General features: G+C 43.0%; 1 protein-coding gene across 1 annotated transcript in view; it reads right to left on the bottom strand.

Moving 5' to 3' along the window:
- Positions 1-4,386: 4,386 nt before the first annotated feature.
- LOC125447653 (BTB/POZ domain-containing protein 7-like) overlaps positions 4,387-23,687 on the bottom strand; it is a 65,387-nt gene continuing 46,086 nt past the window's right edge. Inside the window, exons 7-11 of the mRNA XM_059641034.1 lie at positions 16,675-16,818; positions 14,036-14,222; positions 11,603-11,781; positions 7,115-7,483; positions 4,387-5,613 (exon numbers count right to left, since the gene is read on the bottom strand). Coding sequence (XP_059497017.1) covers positions 4,510-5,613; positions 7,115-7,483; positions 11,603-11,781; positions 14,036-14,222; positions 16,675-16,818 — 1,983 coding nt within the window. The 3' untranslated portion in view covers positions 4,387-4,509. The remainder of the gene's footprint in view (positions 5,614-7,114; positions 7,484-11,602; positions 11,782-14,035; positions 14,223-16,674; positions 16,819-23,687) is intronic.

The raw sequence follows: 23,687 nt of genomic DNA, 5'->3' as shown, positions 1-23,687 counted from the left end.
AGTCCAAAATAAAAGCCCTGCATCTCCCATCCAAAAGGGAAAGAAACTTTAAAGGGTAGAAGTTATGCAACAGACATTTGGACAGCAGAGAATGCTTTCCCCTTAGTCAGAAAGGAAAATGATTTAATTTTTGGTTTGAAAGTGAATTGAATCATGGGAATTAAATAAATGGACATATGGGTCAAAACTAAGGGCAGTGTTTTTGTGTTTTAAATTGCAACTTGGAGGGACTACACTTCCACTGGTGTTACTCATTTGAGAGATTACTGAACAATCTGGTGTTTTTAAAAAGCCACAATGTGTTTATTTTGTGTTTCTTTTCACATTCTCACACTAAGTGCAAACAGAAACCACAGTGAATGGAAAAACAGTCATTTTCTTAAGAGTTCTCATGGTACATGCGGGTCAATATTGCTTACTGGTATGAAAAACAAAACATGTGACTTTTACTAATCACTTGACATTCCCAAGGCATTGCTGCAGTGTAAACAACTGCTATTTTAATTTCATGGGCAAGTATGGGCATGGATCCTTACCACCTCCTCAAAATTCTGCCCAGTACCATGCTTTGAGTGATGTCCAACAACTCTCAGCTTTTCCCAATTCCTCTTCTGACAAATGTAAAGGCAAGGATGTCAGAAAATGGATGCCAGATAGACTAAGGTATGTTTGAAAGGAAAAGTGGTAATTATACAATATAGTACATTCCAAATGCAGCAACAGTCATAGAGACAAATGCAAGAATGGGTTTGGGAATGGAAATAAGGGAGATGCCTCTTACCCTCATGGGCAGTCAATATTCCCACGGGTTTTGGGTCAACTAACAACCCCGTGCCTCAGTGTATTTGACAGGTACTGAATAAAGTGGAGGCAATGGCCTAGCGGTATTTTTGCTGGACTAGTCACCCATTGCAGGTGGTGGAATTTAAATACCATTCAATAAAAAAAACTGGAAATAAAAGTCTAATGATGGTCATAAAAATGCAACTGGTTATAACTCATGAGAAGGAAAATGTGCGTGCTCTTGTGTGTGTGTGCGCGCGCGTGTGTTATAAATGGTGGTAATATTTGGGGGAGGGGGAGAAAGAGAACCTTGGAACACTTTCTTCTCACCAAATCATGAGGCAGCTTGAACATCTAAAAGTTGACAACTCACTGATCAGACACACAACAAAATCGGACTTCTGAAAAATATTCTCCAAACTTTCAGGAGGTAAACCAGACATAAAGGAATTAATTCTAACAGCTGTGCCCATCGTGTAAACTGGCAGCACCAGATGAATTTAGCCCTGTGAGATTTTAATGGTACAACACTTGATCCTGAAATAACATCTGGCTCTTTAGGTTTAATGACACCCCTTCCAATCCTGATCTATGATGTAAAATATTTACCTCGCTCCCTTCTACGCTTCAAATAATTGCTACATTAGGAAAATGGATCTCATTGCTTAAACCATTACCTAAGCACAACAATACATATAAAAAGGTGAAGGCCATTCAGCCCATGTCTGTCATACTATCCAATTAGATCACAGCTGATCTTCAATTCTCAATGCCACTTACACGCACCACCTCCTTAATGTATTTCACTCCCAGAAACCTATGCATTTGTGTCTGGAACACTGTTAATGATAGGCATTCCCCAAGTCTCAGAGTACAGAATTCAAAAGATTTAGTAAAATCAAGAAATTCCTCATCCCTGCCTTAAATAGGTTACCCCATATCTTAAGATTTCACCAGCCATGGGAAACATCCCACCTACATTCAGCCTATTAAGCCCCACAAATTTTGTAAGTTTCAATTAGGTCACCTCTCATTCTTCGAAGTTCTCTGGAACATGCATTGAGTGTCCTCAATCTTCCTCACAGGACGGTCCTGCAATCCCAGGGATCCATATATGGTGAACCTAGAATGAACTCCCTCGAGCAAGTATACCCTTCCCTAAATAAAAAGAGACCAAAATTGTACATAATACTCAGTATGGATTCAACAAAGTTCCATGCAACTGCGAAGATACAATTACTTTTGTACCGAACTCTCCTCGAAATGAAGGAAACATACTGTTTGCCTTCCTACTTGCTGGCTCCACCTGCACGCCAGCTTTAACAAGCACCACTAGCCCCTCAATCCTGCCTCACGCTTGGTAACTTCTTCAATAATACTAAAGGGTGTATTCTTGATCAACACTGCTCTGGCTGTTGTTTTAAAACAGAAGTACTGCCAATGCAGGGGAAAAAAGGGATACATGAAATATCCAAAAGTGCCTAATTTCTGCAGTGAAGTCTGGGGTATTAATCAGTTAAGTAATATGCTGGAGTTTACAGGCCATGGGAGAGCCTGTCTATTTAATAGCCCTAGAACAAACCCCTGGATTTCTTTTGGGTTTTCAAAGCAAACCTTGTTTTGTTATTAAAAACCAAAACATGATGTCAAAGACCACTTCATCACATAGGGGGAAACAGAGCAAAAGACTTGACAAACAGGATGTTTTAGAAAAAGACAATACAACTTGTAGATGCACAGTTTTTAAAAGTTGATATATCATATAAAAATATATTCAAAACAAAATTTTAAACTTCAAGGAGCCTAAATAAAAACCACCTCTCAAAAGCATTGAAAAAGTGTTTAGAAGTAACTCAGAGATAAAGGTGAGCTAAGTGGGCTATTGTAACCTTGGAAATACAAGAGCTAGATGTGAAGGGTGCGAGAGAATTCCCAGTATTGTGTAGTGTTGTCGTACCTTATTCCTCTTTAAAATAACCGCCATCAAATCAAGGTGTTTCCTTGGTCCATTCTCTCAACACAACCCTCTCAAAATTTCTCCCACCACCAGCAACAGATCTGTACCTGCTGCTACTTCAACCCAAATGTTGCATTAATCCAGAAACTCGTACCAAACAACAGGAGGGGGGCAGAATCAGTAACTATAGTCATGGGCATTTCATGTCAGCGTAGGGTCAGCAGCAAAATCTCACCAATTCCTGGTGTGCTCTCTGCTTCTGGTTGAGCTTTCCTGCTGGTTCCAGGTTGAGGTGCCTTTGTATTTTCATGGACAAGCGAGTTAGGAAAGTGACAGTAGTTCTTCCACCCCTCCCCCGTCAATAAATAGCAAGCATTGTGTGAACAAAAGCGACAGGCTAATCAGATTTAAGAAATTCATAACTAACTTAACCAAGGGAAGCATTCGTTTTCAGTCTATTTCCCTGCCTCTGGCTACAGAATGCTGTTGTTGAAATGAGAGGACCACCAACTCAAAAGATTTATTTTGCTTTCATTCCTTCCTCTGAAAAGGCCCTTCTTCAACAAAGCGAGAGCCGTGTCCAAACGCGTCGTTTGTTTTTCTGAATTTAACATCACCTAAATGGGGGAACAGTCATCAGAAACTTGTTCTGCCTCAGCACAGAGTACGAGCTAGTTTTTGGTTTGTTTTTCAAGGTAGATGGTTCAACAAGACATTGGACAACTCTCACAGAGCAGTCTCTCCCCTTATCTGATGGCTCAGGATAGGACGTGGCTTCATTCTCACGAACAGAACCTTGCTGTGTGCGTGATCCACAACCTGCTCCGATGCTCACTGCAAGTGAAAAGGAGGAGAGACCTCATTTATTCATGGATGTGGGCATCACAGGCAAGGCCAGCATTTGCTGTCCGTCCTTAATTACCCCTTGAATGGAGCCATTTCAGAGGGTCTGGTGTCACAGGACAAGGATGGCAGATGTCTTTCCCTGAGGGAATTTAGTGAATCTGATAGGTTTTTACAACAACCTAGAATAATTTCACGATCACCAAGACAGAGTAGCTTTATATTTCAAATTCATTAAGTGGAATTTAAATTCCACCTGCTGAATTGGAGGGATTTGAACCCACATCTCCAGAACATTACCCTGGGCCCCTGGACTGCCAGTGCTGTGATAGAGCGTAGCTGACTCTTAACTGCCCTCTGAAATGATCTGGCAAGCCTCTCAGTTTAAGGGCAATTAAGATGGGCAACTAATACAGGCCTGCCAACGATACCAACGCCAATGAAAAGAATTTAAAACAGCTCATTCCATTTTTTTGGAACTTGGTTAATCGTCAAAGTGTCTCTTCAGTCAGTGTAGGGATGTGCAGAACAGAGTCCCAGTGAGCTCCCCTCTTGAATGAGGCCTCCATGCCTGCCTATGGTGGACGGTCCCTTAGGTTCAGAATGGGCCACTCCGAGGCATCAACACTCAAGCTTTGCCTGGGCACCAGAGAAACAAATCAATGGACCCAGCCTCAATCTGACATGCCATCGGTTCCCCCAAAAGATTCACCAGATCACTAAGGGAAGTCTGATGTTCTTCTGAGTGGATCAGATACTTTACAATACAGCCAAAGATGAGAAAGCTGGACCATAGTCATACAAAAGCTCTAGTCGCACCATATCATTTATTTTCACGTACCGGACACCCTTTGGAGAAGGTGGGGTAGGGGCAAGAAAAGAAAGAAATATAAAAATGTAACAGACCAGGAATACAAATATCAGATTTATAGAGCTGATTTTTTGTAAGGAAAGTCTCTCGTCTCTGATTTACTCGGTTGTCTCTTGGAGTTAACGCTATGGGTGATGCAACAGTTTGATGGTGAGAGGAGGTTTGTGTCAGCTCGTCTCCTTCCAGAGGAATCCTCGATAACTGAGATTAATGGCATACCAACACTGGGGCTGGTAGGGAGACTGCAAGTCAAATCCGTTGTCATTGCCACACCATTCCCGCCCCTCCGGTAAAGGTAATCACAACAGCTCGGCTCTGGGGAAGAAAGGCTGTCCAATTTTACTGTGGTCTGTGGGGAGTTCCGTTGTCTTGACTGAGAAGCCGGTGGCTCGCAAGTGAGAAATGAGCACTTGACAGGTGATGCGAGTCTAGCTCTGGGTATCTGCTCTTCAGCTGGCAAGCCATGTATCAAGTCCGTCCCCATTAGAGTCCCACCAGAGGTGGCTTTATAGCTAGCTGGATCCAAAGGTAGTTGCTGGTCAGACCTTCCAAGTTGCTGATGGGTGTCGAGCAGCCGTTCCTCATGAGCTGGTAAACCATGGGTCAAATCCGTGCCAGCAGTAGAATGGACAACCTCAACTGTAGACGATGGGTCAAGTTTTACCAAAGTCCTCTTAAGTTCAGGTTTCTCCTGAGGATCTACAGATTCACTGCTCAAGGCCTCTTTCCTTTTGGATGGTGACGTGGGGGTGATCTGGCCTTGCTTCAAACCAGCTGGGAACCTGGAATTATTCTTCAAGTCCTGACAGAAAGCAAGGCCCTTTGAAGGGGAAGGAGAAGGAGAAGGCAACTTTTGGGACAAAACAGAGGTTTGGCAAGAATCTTCGGGGGAAAAATCATAAAAATCAGGATAGTTCCAGAAGTCTATGTGCCTTCGGGGCTTCTGACCTCGTGAGTGTTTCTTCTTCCTTAAGCTGTACTTACTGATACCGCGATTTGCGCAGAGTGGTTCAGATGATTCCATGGGGGGCTCTGTAGAGTCTCGAACAGATTCAGTGACAGGCTTACACAGCTCAGGGTCTTTGGAGCTCAAATTCTGCTTTGACCCAGCTGCCATGGCAATGTCTGGCATCAAGTCTTTTACCAAACTTTTGGAACTCTGCAAAGGCAAACAGTTAAATTAGTCCCTAGAAATCACAGAAGCGAATCCAGATGAGAGAAGGGCTCAATGTATTACAGATCTGCCTATAGATTGGTTTTAAATTTTATTACAAAAAATATGGAGGTACTGCATTGCCCCCCAGAGTGGGAGGATGCAACTACAGTACAAGTAGTTTTCATATATTACTTTCTATTAATAAAATGAACCAAAAATTTAAGGTAATTTTTAAAAATGCTATTGCTGCATGCCCTTGTTCAGTTATTCTCTACGCCAAAACTAAACCCAATTTTGCTTCATCCATACATTAATCTCACTGAATATCTGGTTAAATATTAAACGTGTTGAGGACACAATGGTAAATGCATTTATTGTAGAGTCTTTCAAATGGCCAAAATGATTTATAGCCAAATGAGCACTTTTGATGAATAGACTCTGTCAGAACGTAGGGAAAAATAGCAGCCAATCGTGTACAAGGTCTCTCAGCACCTTGAAGATGAATATCCAGATATGTCTAGTGACAATGGTTAAAAGGACAAATATTAGTCAGAATACCTGGAGAGTTCATCTGCCCTTCTTTAGATACTATTTATTTTATGGTCACTTGAAAGAGTAAAAAGGTCTTGATTTAATAGCACAGTACAAAAATCCCTCTTTTTCCAGCCATTCCTAACAGTAGAACTGCACAGCACAGGAAAAGGATGCCAAACTAAACTAATTCCTTCTGCCTGCCCTTGGTTCATAATCCCTCCATTCTTTGCTTACTCACGGGCACATCCAAAAGTCCCTTAATCACCTCTATCATAGCTGTCCCCACTGCTTACCCCTGGCAGTAACATTCCAGACTCTATCACTGTAAAAAAAACCTGCCCCGCACATCTCCTTCGAACTTTCTTCATCTCACCTTAAATGCATGTCCCCTAGCTTTAGGCATTTCAACTCTGAGAAAAAGATCCTGACAGTCAACCCTATCCATATATGTCATAATTTTATAAACTTTATCTATCAGCCTTTGCTGCTCCAGAGTTCTCACCAAAATCCATTAAGTGAACACAAATCAGGAAGGGCAACCTGGTGCGTTCCTCGTCTGCCTGACTCTACCTCACACATGTTTGCTTTTCTGTTTAAAAAAAACTGAGTCACTGGGGCTGGGAAAAAGACATTGTATTTTGAATAGATGCATTGACTGGTGTAATGAGGAACATGCATCTGTTAAAACGAAAAAGCCCTCCAATTGATTAGCATCATTCATGACCTCAGGATGTTCTAAAGCACTATAACTAATGAAGTAATTCTGTAAGTGTAATTATTGTTATGGGCGTGGAGGCAGTTTACCATCACTGTACACCTCTTCAACTTTGCTCTAATAACTACAGGAAGGATTCCGCAGCAGAGATCAGCTAGTACAGTGCAATACAAGGCTCAGCCACAGCATCAGTGGAACACCAAACAGATATATACTTGTCAGGAGCAATGAATGTGCACTTATACTTAGAGATACCTGCTCCTCGAGGGTCACATGGTTGTCAGGGGGCTCCTCGCAGTTTATAGCTCTGATGCTGGCCTGGACCGCCTGTTCTGAAGTTCGAGAACCAGAATGTGGCTGCTGGTTAGCACGCAAAGCACAGTATGAGGTAGGCTGGCTGTCTTCTTTCTTTTCACTGGGCAGTGCGCGGTCCCTCCTGGGCGTTGGAGGAAGATGGTAAGGAGGAGGTGGTGGTGGGAGAGGTGGGCTGAAATTCCTGAAAGGATCCAGGCTCAGGATGTTGGTTTCCTTGACTGGAGTGGTCCGTCGAGAGTTTGGCTGACGTTTTGGGAACGTCGGACTATCGATGCCAAGATGGTCATTAGGAAAATATACCGCAGGATACTGAAGTGGAAAGAAATAAAATGGTAAAACAGAAGGAACATTACATCTCTTAAAAGTAACTCAGCTTTGATGCAAACTTGAAATATATACAGCAGGTGCTGAAGTTACAGTGGGTCAGTTAATACCAGAAAGAAAAGGCTAATACTTCAAATCACAACTTTCAGAGCACTGACATGCTCTGCACCAGCACTTCAAGCTTTTTCTCTGCCTGATCTGGCCCAATTTAAAAATCTGATTTTGCATGACCCCCCACCCCCCCCAAAAAGAGAGAAAATGGGGTACTGGGGCTTGGGGGAAGCAGAGGAAAGAGTAGATGAGCAGGTTGGCAAGGTTGGAGATATATGTCTGTGGACAGAGGCTGGGAGGTTAAATATACTTGATTCGATCTGAACAAAGCAAAAACCTAGCTGAAGAACAGATAATTAAAGCTCAGTGCAAGCTCCACTGCTGCCTCAGAGATCCTGACTTGGGAGCCCACTGAGGGTCACAACCCACCACTTTTGAGTACCCCTTGGTCTACACTCAAAGTTCAAATATCCCTTCCTCTTTTTCTGCCTCTAAGATACGTGTTTTTTTTTCCACAAGTTCCTGTATTAATTATTTGAACAATGTTTCCAGGTGCAGGCTGGAGTGTCTCAGGTATTTGTCATCACCTGTTCAAACTACAAGGCTTTGACCAGGGACAGATTGTGGGCGTCTTTTATAAAGCTCAGAACTGTTTTTAAAGAACATACAAGAAATTGCATTCATATGGCATCTTTAAGTGTAATAATGTACCCCAAGGCAACTCCCAGAATCAAACAAAAAATTTGACACCAAGGCATCCAAAACTTTTAGGCCAAATGACCAAAAACCTGATCCATGAGGGGGTAGGTTTTAACCAGCTTATTAAAAAGAAGTGGGTCAGGGAAGTTTAGTGAGTGCATTTCAGAGCTTAGGTCATGACCATTATGGTGGACTAAGGAATAATGGTGGACTAAGGGAATCAGGATGCGTAAGAGGACAGAGGTGGAGAACTTCAAAGGTCTCGGAAGGACCAAGTGGACAACATTAAATCATGAAGAAAATTTCAGGGCTTAAAGAAACCTCAAAATGTAGTACTACTAGATGGTCTACTATGTAAAAAAGAAATTATTTGGCTAAAAGTGGAAAGTGAGGAGATATTTGCAATTAACTACAAAAGCATGAAGATGCTAGGTAACTTATCAAATTTATTGCTATGTTTTGAGAAATTAATGGAAACATATTGTAGCTTAGGATTTGAGATATGGCTTAAAATTTTTGAGGGGAAACTAAATAAGGCAACGAAGGAGAAAGAATGAGGAGGATACATGAATGCAGTTGAGAAAGGAAGAAATGCTTAATTTCTAAGGAGGAGGGAGGCTCACGTGGAATACAAGCACCAGGATGCAGGGCCAAAGGGTCTCACTGCTATGATGGTGAGGCAGTGGTGTAGTGCAACATCGTTAGATTAGCAAACTAAAGGCCCAAACTATGGATCTGAGAATGTTTGCGTTTAAATCCAAACTTGGCAATTAAGAGCACTTTAAATCAATTGATTTGTCTAGAATATAGGGGCTTTTCATGGCAGAGTGGTAGGGCCCCTACCTCTGAGCAAGGAGATCTGGGCTCAAACTCCACTAGCCCCAGAGATGTGTAACATCTGAAAGGCAGCACAGTAGCCCAGCAGCTAACGCTGCTGCTTCTCATCGCCAGGAACCCAGGTTTAATTCCACTCACAAGTGGCTGTCATGTGGAGTTTGCACACTGTCCCCATTTCTGCGTGAATTTTCTGCAGATGGCCCAGTTTCCTCCCGCATTCCAAAGATGTGCAGGTTAGGTGGGGTGGCCATGCTAAATTGCCCCATAGTGTCCAGGAATATGCAGGCTAGGTGGATTAGCCATGGGAAATGCAGAGTTACAGGGACAGGGTAGGGTAGAGGGGCGGATCTGAGTGGCATGCTTTTTGGAGGGTGAGTGCCAAGTGGCCTGCATCTACACTGTAGGACTCTAAGAACAGAATGACTGGAAAATATCAAATCTGGAATATAAGGCTAACCTCAGAATGGTCACAACTATGACCAATTGATGTAAATGCTCACATATGTCCTTTAGGTAAGAAGATCTGCCATCTTTAACTACGCATGACTCCAGACCGACAGCAATGTGGTTGACACTCTATTTAAGGGGAAGTTACACACTGAAAAGGGAAAGTACATGAATGAAGCTAGATGGGGTCAAGAGTATAAACAATATGGCTTTGTTGGGCTGAATGGCCCACCTACAATTACACACAGTGCACTTACCAGCTAACAACAGCAGGACAGATTCTCAATCTTTACCATTGTGCTTCTTCAGTTTAGCCACTGGATGGCAGCAGAGCAGAGCCCAGGGCTTGTGTGTGCCTGCCAGCCTTCTCTTTCTTGTTACTTTTTGCTCTTTTTTCCCCCCTTTTTCTTTGTTTTCTTTTCTCTTAAGCCTGGAGAGTGGCGGGGTCTCCAGGTCCAGCAAACGCCAGGATGAGACAGACACAGCTCCAACCCAACCCAGGGTCTACCAGCGAGCGAGGGCCAGGGTCCTGGATGGACTCGCAAGCTGAGCCAAAGTTCCAGGCCTACAGATAGATAAGCCCGGGGTGCCTGGAGGAGGACTGATCGTCTCAGCCTGGCATGGCGATCTCCTAGTGTGGTGGTCTCATCCCCAGCTTCCAGGGGCCCAGCACAGCAATGTCGTCCAGGCTGCATCTTCAGGGCATTCCAGCATTCCTTAATTTGGCTTTTCCCGAGAGCAGGAGCGGTTAACTGAACTGTTATGAACTCTGGGATAACAAGGTGTAGAGCTGGATGAACACAGCAGGCCAAGACACAGAGGAGCAGGAAAGCTGATGTTTCAGGCCGAGACCATTCTTCAGAAATAATTTTTTTCCGAACCAGGGCCTGGGCCCGAAACATCAGCTTTTCTGCTCTTCTGATACAGCTTGGCCTGCTGTGTTCACCCAGCTCTACACCTTGTTATCTCAGATTCTCCAACATCTGCAGTTCCTAACATCTCTTATGAACTTTATCTCTCTTTTTTATTATTATTACATATGACTTCTGTCATTGATGCAGATGCTGTGGCTTGTAAAACTTTTCACTGAACTTTCCGTGAAAATACACGAAACAATAAATTTATATTCAATTCTTTTCTAAGAGCAGGAGAGGGGGTTTGCTCTCCATCCACAGCTCATCGCAGAGTCTGGGGGTGCTGGGTGTCAGAGAGGGCAGTAAGCAAAATGGAGGAAGTCAGCAAAAAGTCAAGATCAGGACTCTCCACAAGGGGGTGTATGAGGCAAAGAAAACTGTCTAAGGAAAGCAGTGCTTAATTAATTTCACCAGTAAATTACCAACATATCAAAACTCAACTCAATTTGTTGCATTTCTGGTGGGCTTTTAAGCTAGTTTGAACTGCCTGGTTGCCCATCCAGCAGAATAATGTGTCTCCAGTAAACTGGGGCTCCAGAGTGGCAACTTAAGTCAGAACACTCAAAATGCTTTGGGTTGGGAGAGTAGATTAAAAAAAAATATCAGATTGGAATAAAAACATCCATCTGATTGCTGCTTGTACTATCACATCTGTGTGCTAAATTGGTATTTTAAATGCAGGAAACTTACTAAATTGGCACAATCCAGAACAGAGATCAATTATGCACTGCTTATTCTCAATAATTAGCTTCTGTAAAAACACCACAAAAAATCCAATCACTGCAACCAATTAAGATTTACAAGTGATAATGGGAACTGCAGATGCTGGAGAATCCAAGATAATAAAATGTGAGGCTGGATGAACACAGCAGGCCCAGCAGCATCTCAGGAGCACAAAAGCTGGCGATGAAGGGTCTAGGCCCGAAACGTCAGCTTTTGTGCTCCTGAGATGCTGCTGGGCCTGCTGTGTTCATCCAACCTCACATTTTATTATCTAAGATTTACAAGTAGCAGCTTCAGTTTGAAAGCTAGTGAATTCCTAAAGATTTATTTTTGCCTTTAGTTGATTGGATTCCAGCTGATAAACAAGCAGCCCGTCACCTCCACCCCAACCAACACTGTGCCCTTTGCTGATGCTGCAAATGTAAACAGTTACCTTTAACAGTTCAGTCGCTGCATCAGGAAGGCCAAACTCTCGGACCACGCGCAAGTATACGGCCCGGGTGACAGCAGCCCCTGCACCAATGTTTAAAGCGTAAGCCCTCTGCACCGGGTCACCTTGCCAGATCTCCTTAAGGCGCCTAAGCATGGACTTAGCTACATCAACTGGAGGCACTGCGGGGGGGGGGGGGGGGGGGGGGGGGAGAAGATAGAGAGAAAGACCAGGGTGGGGGGGCATGCAAGAGAAAGAGTGTGGTGGGGCGGGGGTTGGGAATAGAGGGAGAGTGCGCGAAGGAGGGAGAGGAAAAGGGTGAGGGACAAAGGAGAAGAGAGAGTTTATTGGTTATTTAAACCGCAATGCAAATTTCTGACTGTATTATGAATTTTGTTTACATTTAACTCCAACTTTTGAAGCCGACAGAATCAGGCCACGAAGGCAACCCTAAAATGTGCCAATCAGATCAATATCTCAGTCAGTCGCACTGCAGTCACTGTGATGCACTCATAATCTGGAGACAGGATTTAAAACCTCACCAGCCACTGCAAAATTTAAATGCCATTAATTAAATACATCTGCAATAAACAAAAATATTAATACCAGTAACAACTGTGAATCTATAGGATTGTTGTTAGAAAACAAACATCTAGTCCACCAATATCCTTTGGTGAAGGAAATCTGCTGTCGCTGTCCTTACATATCTGGGTACCTCATCACGTGATCCACACCCTATAATATTGTGGTTAGCTCTTACTAGCACCCTGGCATGGCCGAGTTAGCCACTCAGCCCTATGAAAGCCAGTAGTTCACTAACTGCTCGGGTAGTTAGGGAAGAGTCAATAAATGCTGACTTTGTTAATGGTGTGAACATCCCAAGAAACAATACAAACAAAAAAAAGGCAAAACGAACTCCCAGTATCACTGATGGCACAAATTATGGCTGCAGGATTTCATGGTCAGGAATTGCATTCTTGCAAACATCCTTTTCTCCCAAGATGGGCTATCCATTTTATGCTGCACTCTTCCAGGAATACCCCTGCTGTAGTTTCACAAGTTTAGATATTAGGTGGTGGCTACTATTTTTAAACCTGTCCTTGTACACACCCTAGCCAGGATCTCACTGGTGTCTAATTTGAGACTTGCCTTGGTTTTTCCTGACCATCCTCCCCCACAAAGGCTTCCCTCACTGTTTGTGACTAATTGCCTTTTAGTGAAGAACTTTTACTAACCCAAAACAATTACTTCTGATGCATCATTTTGTTACAATGCTACTCCATTCCAAAAACCTTTAAATTTGACAGGACTGTTTCTGGAACACATCTATAAATTCAACATTGCCAAGTGGCACTGACTTACAAAAATGGTTCTACGTTATAGATAGCAAGATGTAGAGCTGGATGAACACAGCAGGCCAAGCAGCAGAGTAGAAAGCTGACATTTCAGGCCTAGATGGATTGTGGCATCTTTGTAGATCAAGGAGGATGGGATGCAATCAGCTCAGGAGGCTAGATGACTAGAATGTGGTGTGGAATTAAGCCAACACCAAATATTTTAAAAAATAGAAAAAAGGGTGGCACGGTATCTCAGTGGTTAGCACTGCAGCCTCACAGCACCAGGGACACAGGTTCGATTCCAGCCTCGGGCGGCTGTCTGTGTGGAGTTTGCACATTCTCCCCGTGTCTGCGCGGGTTTCCTCCGGGTGCTCCGGTTTCCTCCCACAGTCCAAAGATGTGGACTAGGTGGATTGGCCGTGCTAAATTGCCCGTAGTGTTCACGGGTGTGTGGGTTATAGGGAGATGCTTCAAGGGGCGATGTGGATTTGTTGGGCCGAAGGGCCTGTTTCCACACTGTAGGGAATCTAATCTAATCTCAGATTCTCTAGCATCTACAGTTCCTACTATCTCTGGTTCTACGTTATGATAGTGATGACAATTCAAAAAGCACCTCATTTGTAAAACACTTAAGAACATAGAATCATACAGCACAGTAACAGACTCTTAGGTCCAACCAGTCCATGCTGAACATAATCCCAAACAAAACTAGTCCTACCTGCTTACTCCTGGCCTGTGTCCTTCCAAACTGTTCCTACTCATGTACTTATCCAAATGTCTTTTAACAACCAGGCACAGTTACAACGTTTCAAGATACCATTTCTTCCTAACGTTTGTAATTAATCAACAGGGGAAAAAAAAACTGAAACAACTGGATAGAACACAGGTTGTCAGCTGTCTTAGTGGGTATCACACATCTCAAAGTCAGTTCAATTCCCACTTCAGAGACTGAAATACAAAAACTACAGTATTGTCACCAAGGCAGTGCTGTACTGAAGGTGCAAGGTGGCTGTAGTATTTGAGTCTGAGGCATCAAAAGTATGGACTTCCAAGTTCCAGAGACTGTAGAAGGAAGAAACCAAATCGTGCATTAACTTACCAGGTACTTCTTCATGGAGAGTTGCAGAAACACTTTCATCACAGCCGTGGGGGGATCCAGCATTCATGTGTGAAAAGTCTGCCACACTAGAGTCAACCATGTAGAGTGTATCTGGAACGCTAGAAATTCGACTCATTCGTACCTTTTCCAAACTCGTCTGCTCCGACATGAGTTCTTCCAAAACAATCTAAACAGACGGAGTTTACACACTAAGCTCCAACAATATTTTTGCTGTCTTACTATACAATCCCTCAGATAGGGAGGAGGGTCCTGAGGGTTGGCTCTGGTATCTTTCACAAGGTTATGGAGCATGTGACTGATTGTGATAAGTACATTAAAGACTAAGATGCACATTTTGCTTGTAGGAGCGCTTCATGCTTCTAATATATTAAGGTATGAATGAAGACACTGCAAGGGACAAGGGCAGGGGCTTGAAGGCAAGCAGGGAGAAGCACTCAGGAAAGGCTTGATTAAAGAAGCAGGCTTTAAGGATGGACTTATAATGGAGAAATTGAAGATACAGGGATTTACGGATGGAATTTTAAACTGTGGGTTCTAGGTAGCTGAAAGCACAAGTCTCGGCATTAGCTGTGGTGCTACAGCATTAACAAATAGCAAGCTAAAGATGAGACTCAAGGGAAACCACCAGCACTTGGGCAGTAGGTGGGAAATGACTAACAGACCATCTTGCGTGGCTGTACTGAAGGACTACCGCTGCTTAGACACCAAGACACATTGTATAAAAGTACTCTGACAATCCACAACGTATTACAACGCAGTAATTCAGTACAGCATTTCAACACAGTAGGAATCCGGGACTGAAAATAACAGCAGAGTCCAAACCAAGACTGAATTATAGCTTTAAACTCACCACTTTTTACACTTTGTTATATCGCCGCTATGTCATTTATGAACAGAGACAGAAAGGGAAGGATACTACAGCTAAACTCAATCCAACATAAACAGGAACAGGTATGGGCCCACAGTGCTTCGTGCCTGTTCAGGTATTCAATGCAATCGTGGCCGATCCTCTAGCTTGACTCCACTGTCCCACCCGAACTCATATCCCAAGATTCCCTTGAGGTCCCAAAATCTATTGAACTCAGCCCTGAAAGCTTAATCACTCAGTATCCATAACTCTCGTAGGTTCAGAATGCCAAAGTTTCATAAAACTTTAGGTGAAGAAATTTCGTCCTCAGTCCTGGATGGCTGGCCCTTGCAGCTAAAGGGATCAAGGGATATGGAGAAAAAGCGGAAGTGAGATACTGAAATTCCATGATCAGCCATGATTATGTTGAACAGTGGTGCAGGCACGAAGGACTGAATACCCTACTCCTGCACCTATCTTCTGTTTCCACACCCTCGATTCTGAGAGAACATCCCCTAGTTCAACATTCTCCAGTGAGGGGAAACAGCTTCTCATCATTTCTAAAGTTCTGAGAGGACTGGACAGGGCATGTTTCATTAACTTCACCTCTAATGTCCTAAGTCCAACTCCATTCAAACTATCTGCATAGAACATGCCCTTACTAGGCACTCCACTTTCAAGCACATACAGAGGCAGTTTTCCAAGCAATTAAGGGACTGCTGTACAGGAGTCAAAGACTCAGATTAACTTTCCCTTACCACGCTCAGGGGTACTAAGGCAGTAACCCCAAATGCCGCACCGTGTGGAGTCAGCCAAATCATACACAATCATACAACACAGGCAGTCATTTGGCCTACAATAGCTCTTTTAAAAGGGTTAACTAATGTATCCCACGGTCCTGTCCCCAACTCCCACAAAAGATATTGATAAGCATTTAAAAAAAAAATCAAAATTAAATTGCCTTTCAAACAATGCTATTGAACCAGCTCCCACATCTCTTTCAGGCAGCATATGCTGGCTCACTTCAAAATAAAACTTCTGGCATCCGTCATTGGATTCTGATCCTTTCAAGATCGATCTGTGCCTTGCAGCAACTGCCCTCCAGCCAGTAGAAGCACCTTCTAATATAAAATCCCTCCTAATTGTAAATATTTCTATTAGGTCGCTTCATAACCTCTGCTGCTCTGAGAAACGCACCACCCTGGCAACCAATTACTAGGAAATAAAACTCCAATATTAAAAACAGCATGAATAAGCCAGGGTTTGTTTTGCCTGGCACAATCAGCAGAGAATGCTCATTCTGGCAAGCTGCCACAGCTTGAATTCCCTTTCTTTTTAAAAGACTGAAACCACCAGCATGACTGATCAGAATGAAAGCGTAGCAATCACAATAGCCAAAGATGCAAGCAGACCACTGGGAAACTAGGTTCAGCATCCAACGAGCATTACAAATTGGTGCAGAGTTAAATTCTGACTAGCACAATGTACAAGCCCCTATTACCAATCTGTTAATTAGGTAGCATTTAATGAGAGCTGACAACCAGGTCAGTGAGTTGGAACAAGCGCAGGCTTTTATTTAATGTCACATGCTGGAGGCATCGAAAGAAAACGCAGCAAAGCGGAAACTGTTTTCCCATTAATGTTCTGCTACAGTTACCACAATCATGCCTGGGGCAAACAGCTGACTCCGGGGCACAGATTTGCAACTTCTGGAACAAAAATGTAGTGTGTGCCATCTCAAAATAAAACACAAAATCGGAGAGTTACTTGCCTTGGCTTCCTCGATGTATGGGGTAAACAATCGGGGCTTGGCACCGATGCCCGAGGCCTTAAGGCAAAACCATGCCCTGGATTTCCTGCCCTCTGGGGGAGGGAGCATATCCAACGGGGGCGAGCTGATCAACGCTCTCTTCATCTGAAACACAAAAGGGATTTATTCTCCCCACGTTGTGACAAAAAGCAGCTGACAATGGAAACTATACAATTTGCACAATTAAGCACTGAGATTTAGCCGAGTTCAGGAATACCCCTCACTATTCTCTCCTGGACCATTATTGCATTCGAACATTCATGCCACAGAAGAGCCGGAGTAGCCGTGGCTGCAGAAATGATGGCTGATTTAATATCTGTTGGGCCTTTGCTGTCAATATACAGAGCTAATTTTTGCAGCAGTGCAGCTCAATGAAAAGTAGCCAAACTCCGTAAATGATCAAGCACCTAAGCAAAGCCACTAGAGTTCTCCAAACATTAACTGGGACACAGTACAGGCACCATTCCAAACGAGTCTGTGAACAATGAAGAAGGTGTTAATATCCTCTCTTAAACCAACAGCACTGAAGCCACTGTAACACCTCCATAATCGAGACTAGCTAATTCAAGCAATGTGGAGCCTTCCTACTATGAGTATTACATAAAACTTCATCAGAGAGCTTGATCAAACAAGGAGAACACAGAGTCCAAGCGCGGAAACAGACCCATTGGTCTAACCAGTCCATGCTGACCACAATCCCAAACTATTTCCACTCACCTACCCTTGGCCCATATCCTTTCAAACATTTCTTATTCACATACTAATCCAAATGTCTTTTAAACACTAACAGCATCCAATACTTCCTCTGGATGTCCATGCCACATACAAACCACTTGTGCAAAAAAGTTGCCCCTTACGTCTTTCTCCTCTCACCTCAACAATATGCCCGCCACTCACGAAATACCAACCCTAGGGAAAAGGCACCGGTCATTCACCTTCTCTATACTCGTGATTTCATAAACCTCTACATAGGTCACCCCTCCACCTCCTACGCTCCAGTGAAAAACGTCCCAGCCTATCCAACCTCTCATTATAACTCATACCTTCCATTCCAGACAATATCCTGATAAATCTTTTCTGGACCTCCTCCAGCTTCATAAAATCCTTCCTGTAACTGGACTAGAACTGTACACAGTACTCCAGAAGAGGCCTCACCAATATCCTGTACAACCTCAATATGATTTCCCAAATTGTATACCTAAAGGTCTGAGCAATGAAGGCAAGCATGCTAAACACCTTCACTGACCTGTCTACATGTGATGAAAGCGTCAAAGAATTATGTACACAAACCCCTAGGTCTCTGTTCTATAACACTTCAAGGCCTGAAGCTTGAGTAGAAAGAGTAAATCAGTTACACTTTAGACTCTGCTGGTTTGTGCTTGTGCGCACCTGAGGGGGAATGCCACAAAGCGAGGCTGTGATGGGATAGGAACACCAATAGGGTTGCCATTGTGTAGTCAAACTCAAAGGTAAGTGCCTGTGCAATTTTAACTGGCTATAGACGTCAGGCTCCAGTTAGAGGTTTGATTACAATGGGGGCTGGTTTAAAAGAAATTCTAAATGGACATAAGATAAGGCTGCTTTAGAAAATTGAACATGCTACACCCATACAACACATTGTTGCTAACAGAGAGTCACTGTGCAGTTGCAAAAACACCAAGTTCACCAACAGTTTAGTTGCTGTCTTTGTGGCAGGCAAAGCCTTCAGTTTGGAGGTTACATCTGTTAAGATGACAAAGATACTTGTATTCAGGTAGCTTCTACTCCCGAACACTTTCAAAAGACTTTCCAAATTTCTGCTCTTGTTGCCTTTATGTACTGCATGTGATACAGAATTTGATAGGAAATGTACATCAGGTGAACACAACATGTAAGTCTCATTTGGCATTGTTCATATTAAATGAAAGGGAGCATTCTTTATAAGGCCAGAAGCATTATGCATTTACAGTGAATGTTTAACCTAAAGTAAACACGTTACAAGTAAACATGGATTCACACAGTGGTCAATTAAGAAAGCACTGCTGTTAAGAAAATTCTGGACTATAGACATTCTGGATCTGTCAACGTGTTCTTAAAAAATTGCTTGCAAAGTTGTGACGGAAACTGCAATCTCCCAGTTGTAATACGATCTCTGTAGGTGTCCTTGTACATGAACCATAACATTTGAAAGGACATCAGACAAGCAGTTAGGGTAAATGCTGGGAACATAAGAACAGGGGTAGGCTATTCAGCACCTCGGGTCATCTCCTTCATTCAAATATGATCATGACTGATCTGCGGCCTAACTGCATACTTTTAACCCATATCCCTTAATACTTTTAGTTAACTACATTGGATCTATCTCAGATTTAAAACCTAACAGATGGTCCGGCATCCATCGCTGTCCTTGGGTGGCGTCTGTGCGTGTGCGTGTGCAGAAGTGCTTCTTAACATAGCTCTTTTGATGAATCTGGCCCTAACTCTCAGGTTATGCTCCCTAGTTCTAGTATTTCAAATAATTAGTCAGTCAATCCTTATCTATCCTGTAAAAATCTTGAAAACTTTGGCCAGATGACACCTTAACCTTCTAAATTTGGAAAAAAATGATCTAATTTGTATAATCGCTCCTCATAACTTAACCCCTGCAGTCCAGGTATCATTAAATCAGTCCTTATCCAATGAGACTGGAATGCAACACTGAAGTTATCCTTCTAAAGAATGTACTACTAAGTCTCTCTGACATCAGACCACGAGTACTAAGCAGAGTTGTGGCTGTCTCATTCAAGGTAAGGATATGCACACATTAGGGGAGTGCAAACACGGTGATCTCTGAAATGATGGGATTGTCATATGAGGACAGGACGAGTAGACTAGGCCTACAGTGATGAAAATTAGGAAAAACAAGAGGTATTCCATAACACCGTAAAGAAATAAGCAGGAGTAGACTATTTGGCCCCTTCAGCTTGTTTCACTATCCAATAAAAATTACAGCTGACCTGATTCCAGCCGTAACTACCTGTTCCTCCACAGTCTTTGACCCTCCTGAGTCAAAAGCCTGTCTAATCTAGACATGAATGAATTCAATGATCCAGAGTCCACTGCTCCTTGAAGGAAGAGAATTCCAGACACTAATGACCCTCAGGAGTATAAAAATCCTGCCTCTCGTCTGTCTTAAATAGGAGACCCATTAAACCATGCCCTTTGGTTTTAGATTCCTCCAGTGAGGGGGAAAACATCCTTTCAGCAACTAGCCTGTCAATCCCAAGAAAACATTTTCTTTAAGATCATCTCGCCCATTCTTCAAAACTTTAAGTACAGCTCCAACCTGCACAGCCTTTTTCAAAAAACAAATGCCTCACCCCAGGAATCAGTGCAGTATATCGTCTCTGGACTAATTCCAATGCAAGTACATCTCTCCTTGAGTAATGATCAAAACTACATGCAGTACTTGAGATGTGGTCACACCAATGCCTGTACAGTTGCAGAAAGACTTACCTACAGTTGGTTCTGCTATAATGCAATAGTTGCGTTCTTGCGCAACACCATGTTATAGAAAATTACGTTATTAAAACAACAGAGCCTTTGGGAAAAGCAGGGTTAGAGACAGACCACCGAAAAATATCACTCAAAAGCCTAACACAAAAAGGATAACACAGTTTGAACAAATGTTTAATTCATATCTAATAAAAAGTAAATTTAACACATTTTTTGAAAAAAAAATGTCAAGATGACTTGGGGCGCGGGGGGGTGGTTTTGAGGTTGATAAGAGTGGCGCAGTGGCAGCGTACTGGGCCCATAACCCAGAGGTCGATGGACTGAAACCATCCTCTGCTATTTGCTATGAGTGAGGTTTTGAGGTTGCTCTGCTGTTAATGCAGGGGCGCAGAGTCGTCATCGCCATCATCATCATCTTCAGGTACAGTTGTGGTTGCAGGGTTGGGGTGAAAAATAGTTAATCCAGAAGTGGATGGCTGTGGTTCATTATCTTCTGACTGTTTCATGGGGGTTGGCTTAAAAATAGACATCCAGTTTTTGCAACTTTGCCCTTTTTCTCCTTTCATAAAGAAGCTGCTCATAGGGTGCCAAATAAGATCTTATTCCACAAACTGTTACCCTGCTGCTTTCTGCATTGCAATCATATTGCCCTCCAAGACCTGCAACTGCTTCTCAATTTCCCTCAGGATAGAAGACAAAACAGAAATGGAAAGCTCTCATAGCGCTGCATCTTAGACTTCATCATCTTCATCTCCAGCTTCCACTTCCCCCTCAGCGACAAGTTGTTGTAGATCAGCTGCATAGTGGTCTTCACAAGGAGGCTCAAGCAGCTCTTCAACATCCTCACTCTCCACTTCTTCAAATGCGGTGTGGAGGAACAGAGGAATCTTGGGGTCCATGACCATTGATCCCTTAAAGTTGCCACCCAAGTTGATAGGGTCGTTAAGGAGGCATATGATGTGTTGGCTTTCATTGGCAGGAGAATTGAGTTTAAGGGCCGTGAGGCTATGCTGTAGATGTATAAAATCCTGGTTCGACCACATTGGACGATGGTGTTCAGTCCTGGTCCCTCATTCAGAGGAAGGATGTGGAAGCTTGAAAGACAATGCAGAGGAGATGTACCAGGATGCTGCCTGGGCTGGAGGGCAGGTCTTATGAGGAAAGGTTGAGGAAGCTAGGGGTTTTCTCATTGGAGAAAAGAAGGAGGAGAGGTGACTTGATAGAGGTGTACAAAATGATAAGAGGCATGGATAGAGTGGATAGCCAGAGACTTTTCCCAGGGCAGATGACTATCAGGGTGCATAATTTTAAGGTGATTGGAGGAAGGTGTAGGGGAGATTTCAGACGTAGGTTCTTTACACAGAGTGGTGGGAGCATGGAAGGCACTGCCAGCAGTGATAGTAGAATCAGATGCATTAGGGACTTTTAAGCAACTCTTGGGTAAGGACATGGATGATAGTAAATGAAGGGCATGCAGGTTAGTTCTGATAAGTGAGCAAGATAATAGGTTGGCACAACATCGTGGGCCAAAGGGCCGGCACTGTGCTGTACTGTTCCATGTTCATTGTTCTACATATTAAACAGTGATTACATTCTAGAAACGCTTCTTTCGCTGTAAAGCCCATTGGAACATCTGGAAGTCAAGAATGGCACTAGACAAGTACAGATTTTATGCCCCAACTTAAATTACCTTAAGAATGCTATTTCTCCAGGGAGAATACAGACTAAAACAATTTGCATTCACATCGAACCTTTAACTTAGCATAACACCCAAAGCATCTCCCTAACATACACAGTACAAGTGCTAAATAGTACTGCTTTACCACATTGTCCAATGAACATTAAGAAATACAAATCAACAAACACAATTTGAACTATCAGTACGGCCAGTGTTTAGTTCACAGCAAAATTGCTAAAGAAATCAACGCGCAGCAATATTATGCTCTGAAGAACACACAGTAACACCTAATCCTGGGGGTGACAGCGGCAGTGCTCATCTCACAGCTAGAATCAGACTTGTTTGTATAAATAGTTCACTGCGCTTCAAAAAGCAATTTTACCACTTTAAAGCAGAATTGATGTCTTTAAACAGATTTATTCCAGTCCCATAGGAATGATGCTCTAATTTCATAATACATTTAGGCATGCAGGCTGGCACACATTTTCTCTTTACTCAGTCCCATAAGTGCCTCAGATTTTCCCCACACTCAGCCCAGGAATGTTGCACTGCTGGGGCAGTGAGTACAAGAATGCTGAACAGGGAGGGACCAGTTTTCTATTTATTGTAAAAGGATTAAAAATCAGGCAATTGCTCCTCTTTACTTGATGGGTTCATTGGTCCCAAATGATCTATTACTTCCAGAGGCAGGATCAAGAACAATCCATCACAGAGCATCCTAAGTTGTTCTCTCTTGGGAGTCAAGTGATTTGATATTGGAAACATGGCACCCAGCATTCAGAAGACAAAATCTAGTTCCCTATCTTGGCAGGGGATTAATTAAAATAAGAGTCCTTGAGTCAGATGATGGGTTGGGACACCAAAGTTAACTGGGGTAATATGTGAGCAGTGGACAGATTGAAGGCTATTAGAATCAGAGTTTAAATTCTGAGTAAAGAAGTTTCTCCCCACCTCACTCTTAGCTCTCTTTCTGACAATCTTGGAATTGTGACCCCAAGTTACTAACAAACAGAATATCCTTTATCATGTTGAAACTATTCCTTAATTTTGAACACCTCGTTAAGGTTAACTCTCAATCTTCTCTGCTCCAAGGAGAATAAGCCTAATTTCTCTAAGCTTTCCTTACATCTAAAATTTCTCATTCTTTGCATCATTCTAGTAGATAATCTGGTCACAGCACAGAAACAGACCCTTCAGTCCAACTTGTCTGAGCCAACCACACATACCAATCTGACCTGGTGCCATTTGCCAGCTTTTAGTGCATATCCCCCTAAATCTTTCCCATTCATGTACCCATCCTGCTCCTCTGATGCTGTTTGGCCTGCTGTGTTCATCCAGCTCTACACCTTGTTATCTCATATACCCGTCCAGATGTCTTTTAAATGTTGCGATCATACCCAACTCCACCACTTCCTCTGGCAGTTCATTCCATACATTCACCAAACTCTGCATGTAAAGTTGCCCCTCAAGTCCTTTTTAAACCTTTTTCCCCCTCACCTTAAACATATGCCCTCTAGTTTTAGACTTCCCCACCCTGGGAAAACGACCTTGGCTACTGACTCAATCCATGCCCTTCAATTTTATAAGCCTCTATAAGGTCACACCTCAGCCTCTGACGCTCCAGGGAAAAAAGCCCCAGCCTATTCAGCCTCTCCTTGCAACTCAAACCCTCCAGTCTCAACAATATCCTTGTAAATCCTTGCTGCACCCTTTTAAGTTTAACAAGAGCCTTCCTACAGAAGTTTGTGCTATGTCCAGGTCTTTAATATTTGTTCTATAAAGTTCTATCGTTCTATATTTAACTCACCAAAAAAAACTTAAC

Source organism: Stegostoma tigrinum, chromosome 39 (assembly GCF_030684315.1).
Source record: "Stegostoma tigrinum isolate sSteTig4 chromosome 39, sSteTig4.hap1, whole genome shotgun sequence".
In the NCBI taxonomy this organism is placed as follows: Eukaryota; Metazoa; Chordata; class Chondrichthyes; order Orectolobiformes; family Stegostomatidae; genus Stegostoma; species Stegostoma tigrinum.
The sequence above is the reverse complement of the archived record's forward strand: the minus strand, read 5'-3'. Positions and strand labels throughout refer to the sequence as shown.